The sequence below is a fragment of the Motacilla alba genome, chromosome 1 (genome assembly GCF_015832195.1).
Source record: "Motacilla alba alba isolate MOTALB_02 chromosome 1, Motacilla_alba_V1.0_pri, whole genome shotgun sequence".
In the NCBI taxonomy this organism is placed as follows: Eukaryota; Metazoa; Chordata; class Aves; order Passeriformes; family Motacillidae; genus Motacilla; species Motacilla alba.
Genome location: NC_052016.1, coordinates 18,790,230 through 18,807,485, shown reverse-complemented (window position 1 = coordinate 18,807,485; position 17,256 = coordinate 18,790,230). Strand labels below are relative to the sequence as shown.

Sequence of the window (17,256 nt, the reverse complement as noted above, 5' to 3'; positions counted from 1 at the left end):
ATCTGTGAAATATGGAAGATGCATTTGTAGAATCACACAGGCTTCCTTTACAGGAAAAGGAGAGGAGACAACATCCTCAGTTGGAGACAAATCAGCAGAGAGTTACTGGAAGTGGGTTTCTCTTCTTCACACATCTTAGCAGCATGGTTAAGTTTTACAGAAGAAGGATTTAGTCATTGATACCATAAGAATATTTATTTGGTCCAACCAGTGTTTGGCATTCAGTGAGAATGAAGTATGAGGGACATTTCCCAAGACTAAAAAGACCTAGGATTTTGATGAGGAGAAAGAAAAAAAAATCTAAAGGTACTGCAGAGGACGATACATTTTCTCTCCCATTTTCAGGTTAAGAGAAGATTAGAAAGCTTCAAAAGATTGGTTTCTATCTGATATGAATGTGTTGCATTGTGGTAGAATGAACAATAAGTTTGGGGAAACTGCGAAAGATTTTATGCCAATTCCTCTGTTCATTATCTCCATGTTCCTCTCAGGAAAGTGTTGTGATCTTATCACAATTACATTTGCCCTGCTGTTACTGGCCATGGTTCTCTGCCATTTCAGTGACCTTGTGGCTTTTTCCTTCCCTCCTGGTCTGGCTTGCTTCCTATACAGATAAGCCATTTCTCAGCATCTCCCTTTGATCCCTAGGAGACATGGCTGCTTTGACACTCATTTTTTTGATGAAGAAACACTCTAATTGTCAACCCTGGTTTTGTACATTTCCTTACTCCAACTTTTCCTGACACATTGTGCATAGGTTCTGGCTGCTGGTTGCCCCATCGCAGCTTTGCTTCCTTGCTGTGGTTGCTCTTACCCTGCCCTCTGCACCTCCTCTGCTGCCCCTGATCATTTTGGTTCTCAAAAATGAGCTGCATGTTGCCTGGAGGTTTATGCAGGTGTGGGGTGTCTGTGATACCAGGGACTGACCACTGCTCCCTAGACTGGTGGAGTGGGGAGGAAGGCAGCTGGTAATGAACAGACAGGGCACAGTGCTCTTCTTCAGTAAAATGTGCTCCAAAGCTGAAAGTTATATTTGCACTGCCCAGAGAATTGCTGTGGGAAGATTTCTGCTCCATTTCAGCCAGCAGTTTCTGCTGCACACCAGAATGCTGTGGGCTTTAATGGACTTTCTGACTGCTCAATTTCTTAAGCAATTTGACTGTTTTCTGCAGTTTTTCCTTTCTTCAGATAATGTCTTTCTGTTGAGAGACACCTGAACATGCCTTAGAAGAGCGTTCTCAATTGCATTTTGAATCCTCATTTGGCTCAAATATAGCACTAAAAGAATGCCTGGAAATCCCCAAATTGCTTTTCTGAGACACCAATTTTCAGCTGCTCCGGTCACTCTGGCTGCTTTACTGTCAGTAATAAGTGGTGCTTTTATGGCTCTTGTTCCTATTTCAGTGAGAAGGTAGGAAGCCAGATCCTCACCAAGTATAAATCTATTTTCCATGGGTGTTAGAAAGTCCTGCTCAGCTGCAGCCAAGCTGAGGCCCAAAGTCTTTGCCCAGGGAAGAGATAAAGGGCAGCTGAAAGAGGCAGTAAACAGAACCAATCAAGACCATGATATGCATGTTCAGGTGACAAGCTGTGGCTAAGACACAAAAACAGGATTTGTTTCCTAAGATATGAAACTGTCCCCAGCTGCTTCTCTTTCATCTTGTCATATCTTCATTTACAAAGCCCTCAACAGGTTTCCTGTTGCTTTTTATAACATTCTAGCTAATTACAGTGCTCTCCCCATTGGTCCACCAGCTCAGCCCTTCTCCCTCTGCATTCAGCACCTCTCTTGCAAGGTAAAGAGACAGCCAGAAACACCCCCATGTTCCCCAGACTGCAGCTATGAGATATATAGGAACTGATAGACAAAAAGGATCAGTGCTACAAAGGCACTCATCTTTTCCCCATTCAAACTCTGTTCCAGAACCTTGTGAAAACTTATTTTGAATTTTAAGATTTGTGAGTGGGTAGGGATTGAGACTTATGCAAATCTATGGTAGTAAAGTGCTGGTGACATTTGAATGGCTTTGATTTTTAAACTGATGAAAAGCCAAGAGGCACAACTAAATTTTCAGTGTCTACTTTTCCTGGAAATATAAAAAAAATGGACTCAGAAAAAAAAGACACAAGTACTAGTGAACTTAAGAACACTCATTTTCTTGATGCTTCAGAGTCTGTAGAGTTTTACTTTTTCTACAGTCACAAGAACCTTTATTCAAGAAACAGTTACAGCAACAAGTTGGTAAACATTATAAGGCCTGCTTCAGTTAAATACAAAAAGTGAGAGAAAATCACCTCCTAAAGTGCAAGGTTTCTCACAAGCTTTGTGCTGGGAAGACAGGAAACTGGGAGGGTGTCCAGCCTCTCTAAAGATACACCATTGCACTGTGTTGATAGCAAATATCTGTCAGGGCCATTCCACTTCCTACAGTGATTTTTGCTATTTCTTGCATAGTAATGTGAAAAATTTGGTCCTCATCTGTGATGACTTTGACCATGCAGTCTTAAAGCAGGTTTTAAAAAATGTGAAAAGTCTGATGCTGTTATTCTTCACTATGGTAACTCTTGTCCTATTTTTTATTTTTAATACCTGACTAGAATTTTCATAGCTATATAGGGAATGATATCATACTTTCCATTAATCTTAGAGGCATGTATACCCAACTCTACCAAAAAGCTTCCAAAACTTTTTCTGCCACAAACCTCTGGGCTGCTTTGTGAAGTTGGATTGCTAGTACTTGCTAGTATATATGAGGCAGAACAATAATGAAGTGAATTTATTTGCACTAAAATATATTTTAGAGTACCACAATATTTTTAATATCGTTACAGATAACTGCAGAAGAACATTGCTATTCACCTCAGCAGATTTCATGGGTTTGCTTCTGCCATAGCTGCTAGGTCCTGCAGAGCTACAGCTAGAGAGAGAAATGAAAGATTTTGAATTACTGTCACAAATGTAGTATGAAAGGCAACGTGATCATTGAAATTGCAGGGAAAACTGTGCATTTCCTAGACTTATTCTTTGTAAATGGCATATGACTTCTCAATAGAAAGAGTGCTACCTGCTTCATGAAACATGATTAAGAGTCAAAATATAATTAAGCTAAGTGAAGTTGTTGGTAGCAAACTGTCTAGTGAAAGGATGACTTCCTGCTAGCCTACTTTAGAATTGCCAAAATGATGGACTTTTGCATACTGAAGGAAATAGATTGCATTGCCTGTTTGCTGCTTTATTTACCTAGTCTGTGACAATATCATTCTTATGTGGATCTGCTATCAGTCCAGTATAAAAGACATTCTTCTTGTTGTTTTTTATTTTTTAAAAAATGCATTTAAGGCTATCATTTCTTCCCATACACCATACGAAAAAAAAAAAAAAAAGGAAAATACACATTACTTTGCTTGATCAGTGCTCCTGCTGAATGAATCAGCTAATACAGGCTGTGTTTTCATGCTGTGTTGTGTTAATGCATTAGGTCCTGGTGCTGACAGGGATATCTTGACCAATGAAACCATCAGGCAACTTCTACGATTTTTACAATGCAGTTTGTCTCCTCATACAAAGTAATGCAGTTTTACTTCTGTGTAGATTCACTTTTGAAACATAAATATTTTCTAGATCTCGTGCTTGTTGAGCTGGTGACAAGCTTCCCATTTGTAGCCAAAATGTTTAATCTTCACTGTGCTTGCAGTAGCTCAGTGCACTCCCTGAGTGTGCTCATCTTCATGTAGGAGAATGAGCAAACTTAGCTTCAGGTTTCCTCAGAATCCCTGATGAAACTAAAATTAAAGTGCTAATTAGGTAAGGATTTTGAGGCTTTGGTAAGGAAGCCATGGCTGAAGATGACTCAAGGATCCTCACTGACCTTAAGTTCCAAGAATAGCTAAGTGGTGGCTAGCAGTGCCCCCCACAATGCCTGATACTCCTTGTCTTCTCCTCTAGCTGATCCAAATGGCTCTTCTTTTGGGGACAGCAATTTTCTGGAAGTTCTGAGATGGCTCAGAACCTGGGTATGTTTTCTTGCTTCTTTTAGCAGTTTAGATTAGGCTTGTTATTCTCTTTGGTAAGTCAATTTTGTATACTTTAAAGTGCTCCCTAAAGACTATTTGTGAAATAAGCCTTTAATAAATCAGAAGTTTAGTTCTGTTTACATCTCCCTCACACAGAAGTGAAAGGAAACTCACATGGTATCAGTGCTCAGCAATGGCACAAATGGAAGAGGGAGGATTTTCAGTGCCAGAAAGGTACTAAGGTTTCCAGGGCTGCAGCATTATTATAATGAATGTATTTCAAAGCCCTTTAAAAGAAGCACTTCTGGTGTGACATTCTCCAAAATCAGGGCATGTCTTGCATAATTCCAAACTTGTTTTTTAGAAACTGAAAATTTAATGTGAAAACTGTGTGTTCATCCAGCTTGGAAAAAGTACTTGTGGGTGAAATGAACAAGAACGGGGCCTGAAAAATAAGACTGGAAATGAAACAATGAACATAGAGTAGACACACCTGTAATTCTGGTATTTAAATATTCTCAGATATATGGACAGATCATTGGAGGACAAAGACCAGGGCTTTTCAGAAAAAATGGACAGTGATTTGCATCTGAGTATTCACTTTTATTTTGAAAGGAATTCACATATTGTAATGAAATTTCTGGACCGTTTTTTCTGTAGACATTTAATTGATTGAAGAAGTTCACCTTCCCTAATACATAAGGAAAGCAAATTGGAAACTTGAACATAACATAATTCTTGCTGGAAGTGCTTACACTCCAATCCATTTGAAAAAATCTGGCTGAATAACTTTTACAGAAGAACCAAATTAATTAGGTTAAATGACGTGAAACTTCTTGTTCACTTCTACTTACAACTTACCTTTGATAGCATAGCACAAGAAATGATGACAAACAGTGTGTGGGAAGTAGGAAAATCAGGAGTTCAGATAGTTTAAGATCATGAAACAGAAACTTTTTGCAGCTATCTTGAGGGTTTCTATATTTAGTTCTAGATTGTGTAAGTGTTTTAATACCTAGATTTCCTTCTTCACATTTACTCTTCAACATAATTCCCCTAAGAATTATGGCAGGATAGCATTCAGATTTTCCAGTCTGAAAGACTGAAATCAAACTCCCCAAACTTTGCTTGCAGCTATATTTGCTCAAATTTTCTGCACACCTAACCACAGGGTCACACCCTGAGAATTACATGCAGTCAATGATCAATTGCAAAGTAAATAACTTTTAACACAATTTCTTAGTGCTCCCCTGAACTAGAAGGCCAAAATAAATCCTTACTCCAATTCCTTATAGCAGCATAGGTTATTTAAACCCATGAATCATGATCCAGTGATTAACGCTGTAGATAATGCAGATTCAACTCCCTGCACTACTACAGACCTCTTGTGTGAAATTAGACAAATCTCTTCACTTGTCTGCCTCGGGCTTCATTTGCAAAATGAGGATGGTGTGTTCTTGTACACGTCAGTTGGTTGTTACACGAGCAAGGATGCACACACCAGCCTGTGCCCCAGAAGGGCAGCAGTTCAAACAGTTTATTTGCAGGGCCTGACACTGTCATTCAGATTCATAGTTCACACTAAATTAGACAGACATTCAGTAGAGAAAATGGGGTAAATGTTGAAGCTGTCTTATTAAAACTGCACCATGAAACACATGTGTAGGAGTGAGAATCAGGTATCACAGATAGCAATAATTCTGCCCTTCCTTGGCTTCAAAAGTTTGTTTTCTTCCTCTAATGACTTTGGGTGTATATTGTACATAAGGGTGCTGATTTTTTATGGGTTTAGGTATTACTCTTTCCACCTCTAGGGGTGTTGGAACCCAAAGATATTTCAAAGGTGCTTGTGAACTTTCTTCTCACAAACCAGAGGAGCATAATATCAATGTTTCTCTCTACCAGTTTCTACATATAATAAAAAAACAAAAACAAAAACAAAAAACTTTTAAACTAGAAGGCCTAAATCTAGCTTTTTGAGTTTCCTCATAGAGTGAGGATCCTCTCCAGTTTGCTATCTGTAGCTCAGTAGAACATTTAGCAGACCATGAAGCTGTTCGCAGGAAAGGTTTTGCTGCCTTTTCATCAGCTTCTCCTTTCTGTGGCAGCAGGAAGGCAAAGGAAACAGAAACCATACAAAATAATACATGTGATAGAACAAAAAAATATCACATAAATGAGAATAGATGGTAAAACAATGTTCTCTAGAGAAGAGGTATGCAAGGTATGAGTCAAAAGCTCATACACTGTGGGAAGTGAGAGGGGAAGGACTTGGATAATAGAATGGAAAAAGGTAAAGATTGGTGGAAGGAATATGGAAGAAAAGGGGGAAGTTTGTGAAGAGGCAAAGCATTACTCTCTTTCTACGAAGCACAGCTTTGGAGACAGCTTTCCATTTCCATTCCCTTGTCTCCCCAAAGACAAGTTACTGACACATAAGTAATTACCTTAAACTTACTGAGCACTATGACTGTCCCTGTGAGTGCCTTTAGCCTACAGGCTGAGACAAAGCATGTTATCTAAAACCCTCAATGAAATAAATTTATGTGACTGTGCTTCACTTCATCTTGTTCATGGGCTAAGAGCAAGCCCCCCACCCTGCTAGTAAGGCTCAGCTGATCTGGGGCAGCTTAGTCAGTTGTGACCATGCAGACACAGCCTGAAGCATCCCATGAAATCCTGAGTGGGGCAAGAGGAGCACTGGCCATGACCAGCACAGGGTGCAGCAATCACCTTGCCACTCCTCAGTGCCAAAATCCAGCAAGAAAAGCATCTCCTCTCATTTTTCAGGGAGCTCAGCACGACTATATCTTTCCCACCCTCCCTCACTCCTGCCCTGGAGCAAGCAGCTGAGGGATCCAGGTAACCTCCTACACCTGCCAGACCAGCACAGAGCATGAGCCAAGCCACCCTACACTGAGGTTCAGACCTGGAAGGAAGAGAAAATCAGCCTCTCAAGTCTCATTCCCAGTGTATGTGACTTGGGAGGTCTGCTGATGGAGCTATTTGGACCCACATCCTGCCAGATTTTGAAGGTATTGCCATTAATGTTAGCACCTGAATTAAGTTTTGCTGCAGAAGCCCACTGCTCTGGTACAGAGCGTAGGGAGGAGGGAAGGGATGGTGAAGGTTGCAAATGATCACCTTTTTTCAATGTTGGAGACTATTTGTGTCTCTGCTGGCTATCAGTCAGGTATCACATCATTTAAATAGGTAGAAATAGATTTTAAAAACCAATTACAAATTAAACTGTCTTGTCCCTCTCTGTCACTTCCAAATTAGGATTTTCACCCACTTTAAACCATGTTAAAGGAGAAAGGGAGAACAACACTTTCCTCTAGAATCAGTATGAAATCCAAGCCCTTTAAGCGAATGGGTGTGCAGTGTGCTGTGTTATTCCTTTTCCTGTTAGCCTTTGCATAGCAGTCCTAACACTGTGATGACACAGCAATGTGACACTCTGACACCAGTGAAGAAATTCAGCAGGAGATGTTTACTGGGAAAAGATGGTTTTGACTGCAGAGTGCTCTGACAGCAGGCTGGCATTAGAGTTAATCAGAATTTACTTCTATTGATCTTGATTCTAATCAGAGATAGGCTGGCAGACGTCATGTACATACCTTGGAAAATCCCCTCCTGCACTGTCAGTGCTCCTGTGTTAAGCTGGTCTTCTAGATACCAAATGAAGCATGTCATGTTCTGTGTATGAGATTAAAACAGAGAGCCTAAATTTATTTTGATATCAGTTTCCTTTATTGAAAATCACATATCTGAGCTTTTTTAATAGATCTACAAGGCAACCATCACTATATATGTGTAAATGCATTTCTGGGAGGCTGAGCTTCAGCTGGATAACTATAAAACAAGTCATACAAACCTGCAAATTTCATGGGATAAAATGCCCTTGTAGCTGATTAGTAATCACAGCGCTCACCAATGGAATCCATTGAGATGTTCTAGGTACAAACACTGCAGTGGATTTTAACATTGATTTTAACATTCGCTCTGAGAAACAGCGTGGCTGCTCCCCTGCACGTCTGAACTCACAGCAGCAGCATCCTGCCAGTTGCTTTCTGCTGTTCATCACAAACTGGAAAGTGCACTCTGCTTGCAGAGTACAGGAATTGCACAGGAAAACCACCAGTGACGCACATTTCTGCAGCAGATTTTACAGAGATGCTGGGTAAGTCTCTGGCTTCTGCTTTACAAGACACCAACCTTGCTGACTTTGAGCTTTCTCAATAGGAACACCTAGAAGATTTAGACACAACTTTGGCTCTTAGTCTTTGAGCTAATAAGAGAGGGATTTGTTCAATAGGTGAAAGCCAATCTCCTTGAGAATCCTTATGTCACAGTAGTATAGATTTTTATTAGTGTTAGGGCTAACCTGACATAGTGTAGGTATGACTGATCTGTTCATCTACTGCTAATGCAAGGGAATGTGCTGGGATCAAAGCTTGAGATAAGTTCCTGGTACTTCAATTTCCCTTTAGTCCAGTGGTGTTGGGAACATGCCAAGGACACAGTCTGAGGGCCTGGCAATGAGACACTTTTTCTTACTCACAGAGCATCAGCCACTCTTCTGGACCAAACACCTCTTTAAACTCTGGTAGTGGTGTTCTATAGCCTGTCCCTGCCATAATTCTTCATGACTCCATTGACCTTAAAGGCTAAGGGTTAGCATAAAAGAAGGAAGAATCACAGTAACTTTTTTTTCAGGAAGAGAAGGAAGCCCAATAATCTGGGAGGCTAAAATCCATCTCCTGGGACCTGGCATGATGAGGGTATTCCTGCTGTTGTGCACCCTGGTGGTTGCTCAAACAAGCTTTGACTCCCACTCTTCATGGTGTCTTATGCCTTTCCATTTTATGGATGTCATTAAAAATCCACCCAATGTAAATTATTCAACAAAAATTAAGTTTTTGAAGCAAAAATTACGTTTTTGAATTTAGGTGTTAGTTATTCCCTTGGCTGCATAGCCAGGTTTCATAAGTATTATACTTTGTATGGGATAGAAGTCTTCTTGATATGGGGTCAACACAGTCACAAATCAAAATTGTAACTTTAAAATATTCTTTAATCATGTCCTGTCTCTCTAAGACTCTGAGGTTCTGTAGCTTCTCCATTTTCTATTCCTGATGAGAAAAGCACATGGGAGCCTATTCAATAGGAAATCATGCACCTTGTTGTGTGTAAATATTTTGGACCAATTTTCAATACTAAGTTCTGTATGAGGAGTTTTCAGAGCAAGTGGGAGCCTTAAAGATGGGACTTTAAGCATCCAGTTCCATTCCCCAGCAATCCAGTGGAAAATCACAACCTCGATCTTTGGCATTAAAATTAAAGGGAGAATCTTGTTTAAATAGTTACAGCTCAGGCCTCAACCTCTGTCTTCTTTCATGGGTTGTCAGTGGAGAGAGGGCTTGATTTGACTTTTCACACTTTTTCCTTTTAGTTTCTGAAGAGTTTTTGCTGTGGTAGTTTATGGAGAGAGCTCTGCTGAGGATTAGCAGTGACTGTGGCTGTGGCTGGCTCAGATCAGACCAGGAGAGGGAAGTATCTAGTTAAATTCTGGCCCATAATTAATACATTTGAGGAAATTATGTTCTGCTCACGAACATTCCTTGAGGAAATAAAGATTAAATTTGTTGAGTAAATTATTCACTACAATTATTCACTCAGCTTAACTTGCTATTCTGAGATTTCTCCAATATCTAAGCAAGTTAGATGGCACAGGGAGACGCACGGCCATAAAATCACAGGCTGAAGGCAGAGCTCCTTTCTTGTTCAAAATACGTTTTCTTTTAATTAAAATAAACAGACTAAGACACTCTGGGCTTTTTTAGTATTATGGAAAGCAATATAGAGCCCCAAGATATCTTTGAGCCTCCAGTTAAACTTGGGCAGGTTTTGTCTGACGGACAATGAAAAACGAGTCGCTAACACAGAGAAAGTCTCATTTCATTTGCTTTTTGACTGGTGGCCAGAGTGCTAAATCCTACTTCAACCTACTTCACGCCCTACTTTCTGATTTTATCAGAATAATCAAATATTGAAAGGATAAGTTTACTCTTGCAGTTTAGTCTGGACGTGATCTCTCCTCTCAGGGAAGGTAACTGGATGGAGCCCCTGAGGGAATAAGATACCATGTGGGAGGGAGGCACATAAAGCACTTGAACATCCAGGACCATTCATCACGGTCCATTCATTAAAAGTGAGTAATGATAATAATAAGCTGTTAGGGATGTTGCCTTTTATAAATATAATGACAGTGAGAATCATTCTCATGGGGTCATCTTAATTATTTTTAAGTGGATAGCCTTTTTGCCTGTAAGACTTTCCTGATAAAAGAGTGACATTGCCTGGTTGTTTCAGGATAGAGGAGTCAGTCCAAGCCCCATAAAAATTACCTGAAAAACTCCTATTGATTTCACTGGAATTTGGATCAGATTCAAAGTCCAGCAAGGAAATGAAATAAGTTACATGCAGTCATGTCCAACAGAATACTAAGTGTAAGAATTTTTCTTTAAATTTTACACAGGTACTCATTCCCCTTTGAAAAATTCGCTTCAAATACAGAGGATATAAGCACAAAGCTTATTATTAATTTTTAATTCAAGAAGGCTCCTTTTGAAACCTAATGGTTAACTAATTTAAATGAACTTAATGTTATATATGTTTGATTTTCTTCACTTTGTTACTTTTTAAAACTGGTGGGTCAGCCTTCCAAGGGCAAGAACATAATCAGGTCAGCCTTCAAGCCGCTATAATTTTTCTGATATGTGGATGAGGAAAGGAAATAGATATGGGTGGGTACTATATCTCTTGAAATAGCCTCTTTCTTCCTGTTTAACAATAAATATTCTACAGAAAGGAAGCTCATATATTACTCTTCAGCTGAGTTCCTATTTTATTAATCATGAAGATTTTAACAGTGGCCTGAGACAGGAAATCACAGTCTAATGATCAGCAGAGTCTGATTTAATCCTCACGTTTGGATCAGATTAAAAAGAAAACCAATATACTGCAATGTAAATCTATGGAGATAATAATCAAGTTTAATTACTATTAAACATACATGCAGCTTTTGTAACAACTTATTGCCCTACTGAATTACTGAGGCTGATTAAATATCCATGGTAAAACCTCCTTCTGCTTAGAAACTTAAACTGATGTTTCAGGTGGTCTTTTCAAATTTAGGGAAAAATATCTCTGAGTTCACCATTATTATAAATAAAATAATTATTAATACTCTCAATAAATAGGGACTCTAATGGATATGTTATTTTCAATAATAAAACCCTCACATTCAACTGTGGTTTGAATTAGTGTTGTTCTGATTAAAATGTGAAGTGAAGCTTCATAGGCTGATGTTCAAAACTTAGTCCACTGCAGCCCACCAACCCAGAGAGTTTTGGGCCTGTATTTGACAAAATTTCGGTATCTTAACCCAAATTACTCCTCCCCTTCTTACCAACCCCCATCTTAGAAGGCCTGGAAAGGAAAACCCTCATAATACCATTAGTGTATAACAATTATTCCTTCATCAGTCAGTCTCAGTCCATCCAGCTGCCCATCCATCAGAACCCAAAAAACCCTCCAAAGCTTCTTTTAAGCATTTAAAAAGAAGTTCAAATAGCAAGCCAAAATGGGAATTCATCTGATGAGCATGTCTTATCCCTCCTGGGAATATTCATATGGTAGAAGAAAAAGAAGAGTATTTTTAAAAGAGCTTTATTTATGCCAAAATTATGAGTTAAGGCTGCCTAGAAAAAGATAATTTTGAAAAAATAACAAAATTTTGAAAAAAAAATTGCCAAAGTTTTTTTTTTGACAGGTACTCCTAAACGTTTTTCTTGAAACTTACCAAGATAATTCTTTTACATGTGCAGTAATATTAAATGAAGATTTAATTGAAGTTCTGTGAGGAGCCTGAAAATTTGGGGTTTGAAACTGAGAATTTGCCTCCGTTGCTCAGCAAAATGTTGGGAATATTTCATAGTTTCAAGGTTTGTGGTTTATGATTCACAACAAAGAAGTTTCACTAAGGATGCTCAAGACTTACGTTTTTCTCTAAGATAAAAAATTTCAAGCACAATGAAGCAGGAATTTCAGCTCTTTTAATAGCTTTACTTTCTTTTAGCTTTTGGGCTGATTTTCAAGAGATTGTAGAGGACCTCTGCCATTTCCCTCAGCCTCTTTGTTTAAAGTCTTCTGTAAGAGTTGCCTTTTCTCCCAGTGACTTTTCCAGCAAATCAAGGAAAATGGAGCACTGAAAAATGCTGTTTCAGGGAGTCCCAGTTCTGTGATGAATGGCAAAGAAATTATTCCACCATGCAAAAGTAAAAGATGGCTTTAGATAATTCCCTTCTCTAACAAACAGCAACCTTTAATCTCATTTCTTTTATTGAATTGCTGGAGAGCCAAGAGAGGAATGGAGGAGTTAGGGGCCAATTACATCCACAGTGTAGCTCACATCTGATGTCAAAAATAGTTCTTGGTCCTCTGAATATCAGCATGCCTTCTTCACAAACAAGTCTCAGTGCTGGTGGAAATAAAGATGCCTTTAGTGCCATAAGACTAGGGAGAGAAAAATTGAGAGAGGAAAAGAGAATGATTTTCTTGAGGTTGTCCAAAATCCTTCTAAGGCCTGATGGTGACACAGCAGCAGATAAGTTTTATAAAGCATTTCTACTTTGACCCCTGCCCTAATTTTCAACTCATCTCCTTGGTGCACCTCTCTTTCTTGTCCCCGTCACTTCCTCCCTTCCTTCCTCACCCCCTCCCCAAAGGAAGAATTCAGTTTGCTGCCCCATGCCACAAGGCAGCTGTGAAGTCACATCCTGATAGAATAAGGAACTGCATAACCAATGCACACGTCCGGAGTGCCCTCCCTTGCACTTAGTTTGGTCACAAATTCATAGCAGTTGCACGTCCAGTGGATTAACTGAGTTAAACATGCTGAAGAGAAAACCATCTAACGCCTCGGAGAAGGAGAAAAGTCAAAAGCCAAAGGTAAGAATGCCTCGTTTTTGTTGCCAATTAATATTAATAACAGGAATTCTTAACAATTTTTAATGCGAGGGTTTCCTCTTAAATCCTTGCTTCAGGATTTTCTTATTTGCTTGCAAGTACCTCAGTGCTATAAGCTCAGGAATCTGTCTGCATATACTCACTTTATAATAGTTAAGATCCAATTCAAGGAATCATCATTGTATAGCTGCTGTAGATGTGCTAAAGAATTCTGGTGCTGGACTTTGTCTTGTAGTTTTATGCTCTGCATCAGTCTTTTAGCAGATGGGCACTCAAAATCCCCTCTGTCAATTTCATCTCTGATAAACCAATGATGTCCCAGAAAGGAGTGTGAGAATCAATAAAGAATTAGAAAAGCTATTAAATTTGTTCCTAATTTTAATAAATTTGCTTTTGCATCACCATAACCACAGGAGAAGAGGGTACTTGGCAATCAGTGCTTGTCATCTTAATTTCTCTGGGAATCATTAAAATATCAGCCTGAAAGAAATACTCTAGGCAAACTGACTACGTCCCACATTGGACACTTTCCACAATCTGGAATTGTAAGAAAGGAAGTGAGAGTTTTGCAAGATGCATAAGGATGTGTTCGATGCTTGAAATTTATTTTCAGTCCCTGCCATGGATTGAGTGCAAAATGACCTCCATGCACTGTATTGTACAAGTACTGTAGAATATTTTAAGGCTGCAGCGCAACAGCTGCTGCTCAACCTGACTGCTTCAGCCTCCATTTCTGCCTCAGTTTATCAGTGCTGAAAATTTACCAAAGAGATTAGAAAAGCCTTTTATTATTTCTCTGCTCTCAACAACTGGTGTTTCCCAGTTTACAGATCCACCTTCTCACTGTTTGGGACTAGACCTCCCTTAGCGACTTCTGCATCCTCAGAGATTACTGCAGACACTGTTTCAGCAAGGAGGTCTTCTGGGTTCACACAGAATTGGCTTTTGTAGACTATGCTTGCAATTTTAGACCATGACTCATTAATAGTTAAAATTAAGAGCTTTTTCCATAGATTTGAAGTGATTTTGATACTATTTCCCTCCACATTTTAATTTTTTTTAAGCATTGCACTGGTTGGCTTGGTATGCATTTTTTTCTGCTCATTCATAATATTGTGTTTTAATGGCAGGGAAGAATTAAAATTAATACCTAGTTACATTATTGATTAAACAAGAAATGGCTATGAGAGATTCTGGGGATGGGCTTTGTTTCTCTGTCTGTAAAATATTTTCAAAAGCCAGTTTTGGCCACTCTCCTCTTCCAAATAGTCTGACTTTTATTTTTAAAGGCCCGCTTTTGTACAGAACTGTGTAAACTTTCCACAAGTGGAATGCCTTTGCTAAATGTGCCGCTCACAATCAGGGCAGGGGAGCAGACAGCCCCACGTTGCATAGAACAGGAATCTTGGCTTGTTGTAGCATGTTTCAAAACTTGTCCCAGGGAAGCAACGTAAATACTCAAGTTGCTTAATGTTGAGTTGGGTAAGATGGGACACAAGTCCTCACCTCTTAGAGAAGTTACAGGATTTCACAAGTGACCTCTGTGGGTCATGTCCTGGCAGGCCCTGCTCTGTGCTGGCCACATTTGGTACCTCCTCATGCTCACACGACACGATACCATTGCCACTGGGCAAGTCTTGGACTACTTCATCTTGCCTTTAGGCCACAGAGACATCCCAGTGTCTCTAACATATCCACATAGACCTGTGAGAAAGCCATAAGGCCTGTTTTTCATTTTAAATGAAAATCAGGTTTGCAGCCTTAGACTCTCAAAGGGGACACCAAAAAGATCTTTTTAGGTAATTGAATCTTAACCATGGTGGCTACTTGTCTTTATTACAACTGTACGAATTTCTGTGTGTTTATCAGAGTGTTTCACCAATATTTTCTTTTTTATCCTTTTGGTTTTATTATTTTCTAATGTGAAGAATACCGGCATGAATTGATGCCTTTTGATAAAGATGAATGAATATCACACAAGGCTGGTGCTAAAGCCTTTCTCAACGGGCTGGTGCTAAAGCCTTTCTCAAGGGGCTGTATCAAAGCCTTTCTCAAGGCAACTTGCTGTCCCTGTATAAAACCCCTCATGGAGGTGGGCAATTCAATGACCAATGCCAAAGTAATACAGGTTCAGTATCTCACTGTTCACTATGTGCAATGCTGTTCCTTATTTATCATTGTGGTGCTTAAGGGACTTCTGCAGATGTGTTAGATGCTGCATAGACAAAAATCTATTTTAATGCTCTCAGTGTACACTATGAAAAAGTTAATCTGTGCCACAAAAGAATAGTTTTGCAGGGGTTTTTTTTTGTCATTCAGCAAGATTTCAGTGGTGCAGCAGCCATGCTAATAACTTCTTTCAATGTCTGGCAGCTCTTGTGTATTCATGGATATGCGTATAACTACTGAATGCATTTATATAAATAAACATTCATTGTTAGGCAAAAAGACATTGAAACCAGGTGTAATCGCAGAAAAAACTGGGAGAGAAATGAGACAGAAATGCATTCAAAAGAGATACTGGAAGGATTCTGATCCTTTGCAAATGTTTATCATTGTAGCTTTTCATACTAGTGCACATTTATACTTTCTATAACAGCTTAGGAAGCTGAATTATAAAGGAAAAATCTTCAGGGTTAAAAATACCCTGCTTTATGTTGAAGAAAGTCAACCAATTGAAGGGCTAAGCTCTCTATTCCAAGCTTATCTAAACTAACCAATCGGTCTATCCAGGACCTTAAATGACTTTCTACCACAACAGAATGTGTGCATCTCCCATCCCTCCCTTTAAGGGAGTCCTTACCTGCCCTCCTTTCATTTCTGCCAGATGAGACACAGCTTGGTTTACACAGTGTAGCTGCTCAGAGCTGCAGAATTATCTGCGGGCAGGTGAGGTTAGACAAAGTAGGTCTTGCACAAAGCCCTGAGGTCCATGGTCATGCCGATGGCTGGAGTGGCTCACTGTGGCTCCTGCATTCCTGGAGCCTGGCAGAGCAGGAAAGGACACGTATCCTGGATGTGCTTCAGCTATGGGTCTGTGCAGTCTGTCCCACCATTCCTCAGAGAGCTGGGAGGAGGAGAGCAGTTGATTTGGATGATGAAGGAAAGAGCCCTGAAATCACCTGGATTTCAGCCTCTCTGAGCCTTATGATGTTACAGATGTCAGTGCATCTGGGAGTGGAATGAAGCAGATTTAGAATGACGGTAAGAAAAAAACACTCTAACAAATGATACAGGTTCTAGTCTTCTCTTTTGTACACCCTTCAGGCAGCACCCCACAGACAAAACCCCATTAAAGCCCTTCACAGCTATTCTGCATTCCACTTCACACTGTTTTACACATTTGTCAAGGTGCAAAAAATCTGCAAGACATCCCTGCATTGTCTTGCCCACTTGCCAGCACATGTAATGTGCTGGGACAGAACCTACTCCTTTCTCTCTCTCTCCCTCTCTCTCTCTCTCTCTCTCTCTCTCTCTCTCTCTCTCTCTTTTTCTCTTTTCCCCATTCCTCCAGACACAGCAAACTTGAGAACTGCCTGATGATTCTTGGCTTTACTTCAACATGAAGCAAAGACGACTTTGTGCCATTTTTTCTGGCTTGACTGAAGAAAGTCTTGTGTCATTATTCTACATGACAGTTGATCTATGTTTATGCTAAAGGTTTGAGACATTTTTGTTTCCTTATTCTGCTTCCAAATGCACTTGGTGCTTTAAACTCAGCTTACTTCTGGTGTGTAAGACAATTCAGGGTCAATGCCTCTGCATTTCGTTTAGGCAAATAGATGTCCAATCTTCTAATTAAATCAATATTTGCTTACTTAGGTGATAAACCATTATTTGTTTTCAGGGTTATGAGAAAAGAATTGCAAATCCAACGGGAGGAAACATTTTAATATGCAAATTTGTTCCCTAGTACAATTTCATACCAGTAATTTTACTTTTTATAAGCTTAAAATGAAACCCTAACATTGCAGAAATCAATGCACATTTTTGCCATATTCTTGAGGCCAGAATTTCACCTATTTATGTTTTCTTCACAAAAGGCCTGATCCTGATTCTGACTTAAATGAATAAATTAGCTGTGATCCCATTGATTTCAGCAGGATTATCTGAGTAAAGTTTATTGCTTGCCTAGGTGCTTGGAGCCTGTAATGCAGACAGATGCTATAAGCAAGTTTTTGGTGCCGCATTTTTCTCGGACGGTGGCTC

The 17,256-nt window shown here is 39.5% G+C and overlaps 1 protein-coding gene across 6 annotated transcripts in view; it reads left to right on the top strand.

The window, feature by feature from the left end:
• LOC119698542 (SAM domain-containing protein SAMSN-1-like) overlaps positions 1–17,256 on the top strand; it is an 82,544-nt gene that overhangs the window by 35,192 nt on the left and 30,096 nt on the right. The window contains exon 1 of one of the 6 annotated variants that reach the window (XM_038130546.1): positions 12,837–13,029. The exons of 3 other annotated variants lie outside the window; for them this stretch is intronic. In XM_038130546.1, the coding sequence (XP_037986474.1) occupies positions 12,973–13,029 (57 nt within the window). In that variant the 5' untranslated portion in view covers positions 12,837–12,972. 2 more of the 6 variants (XM_038130556.1, XM_038130565.1) reach the window with 2 other exon arrangements.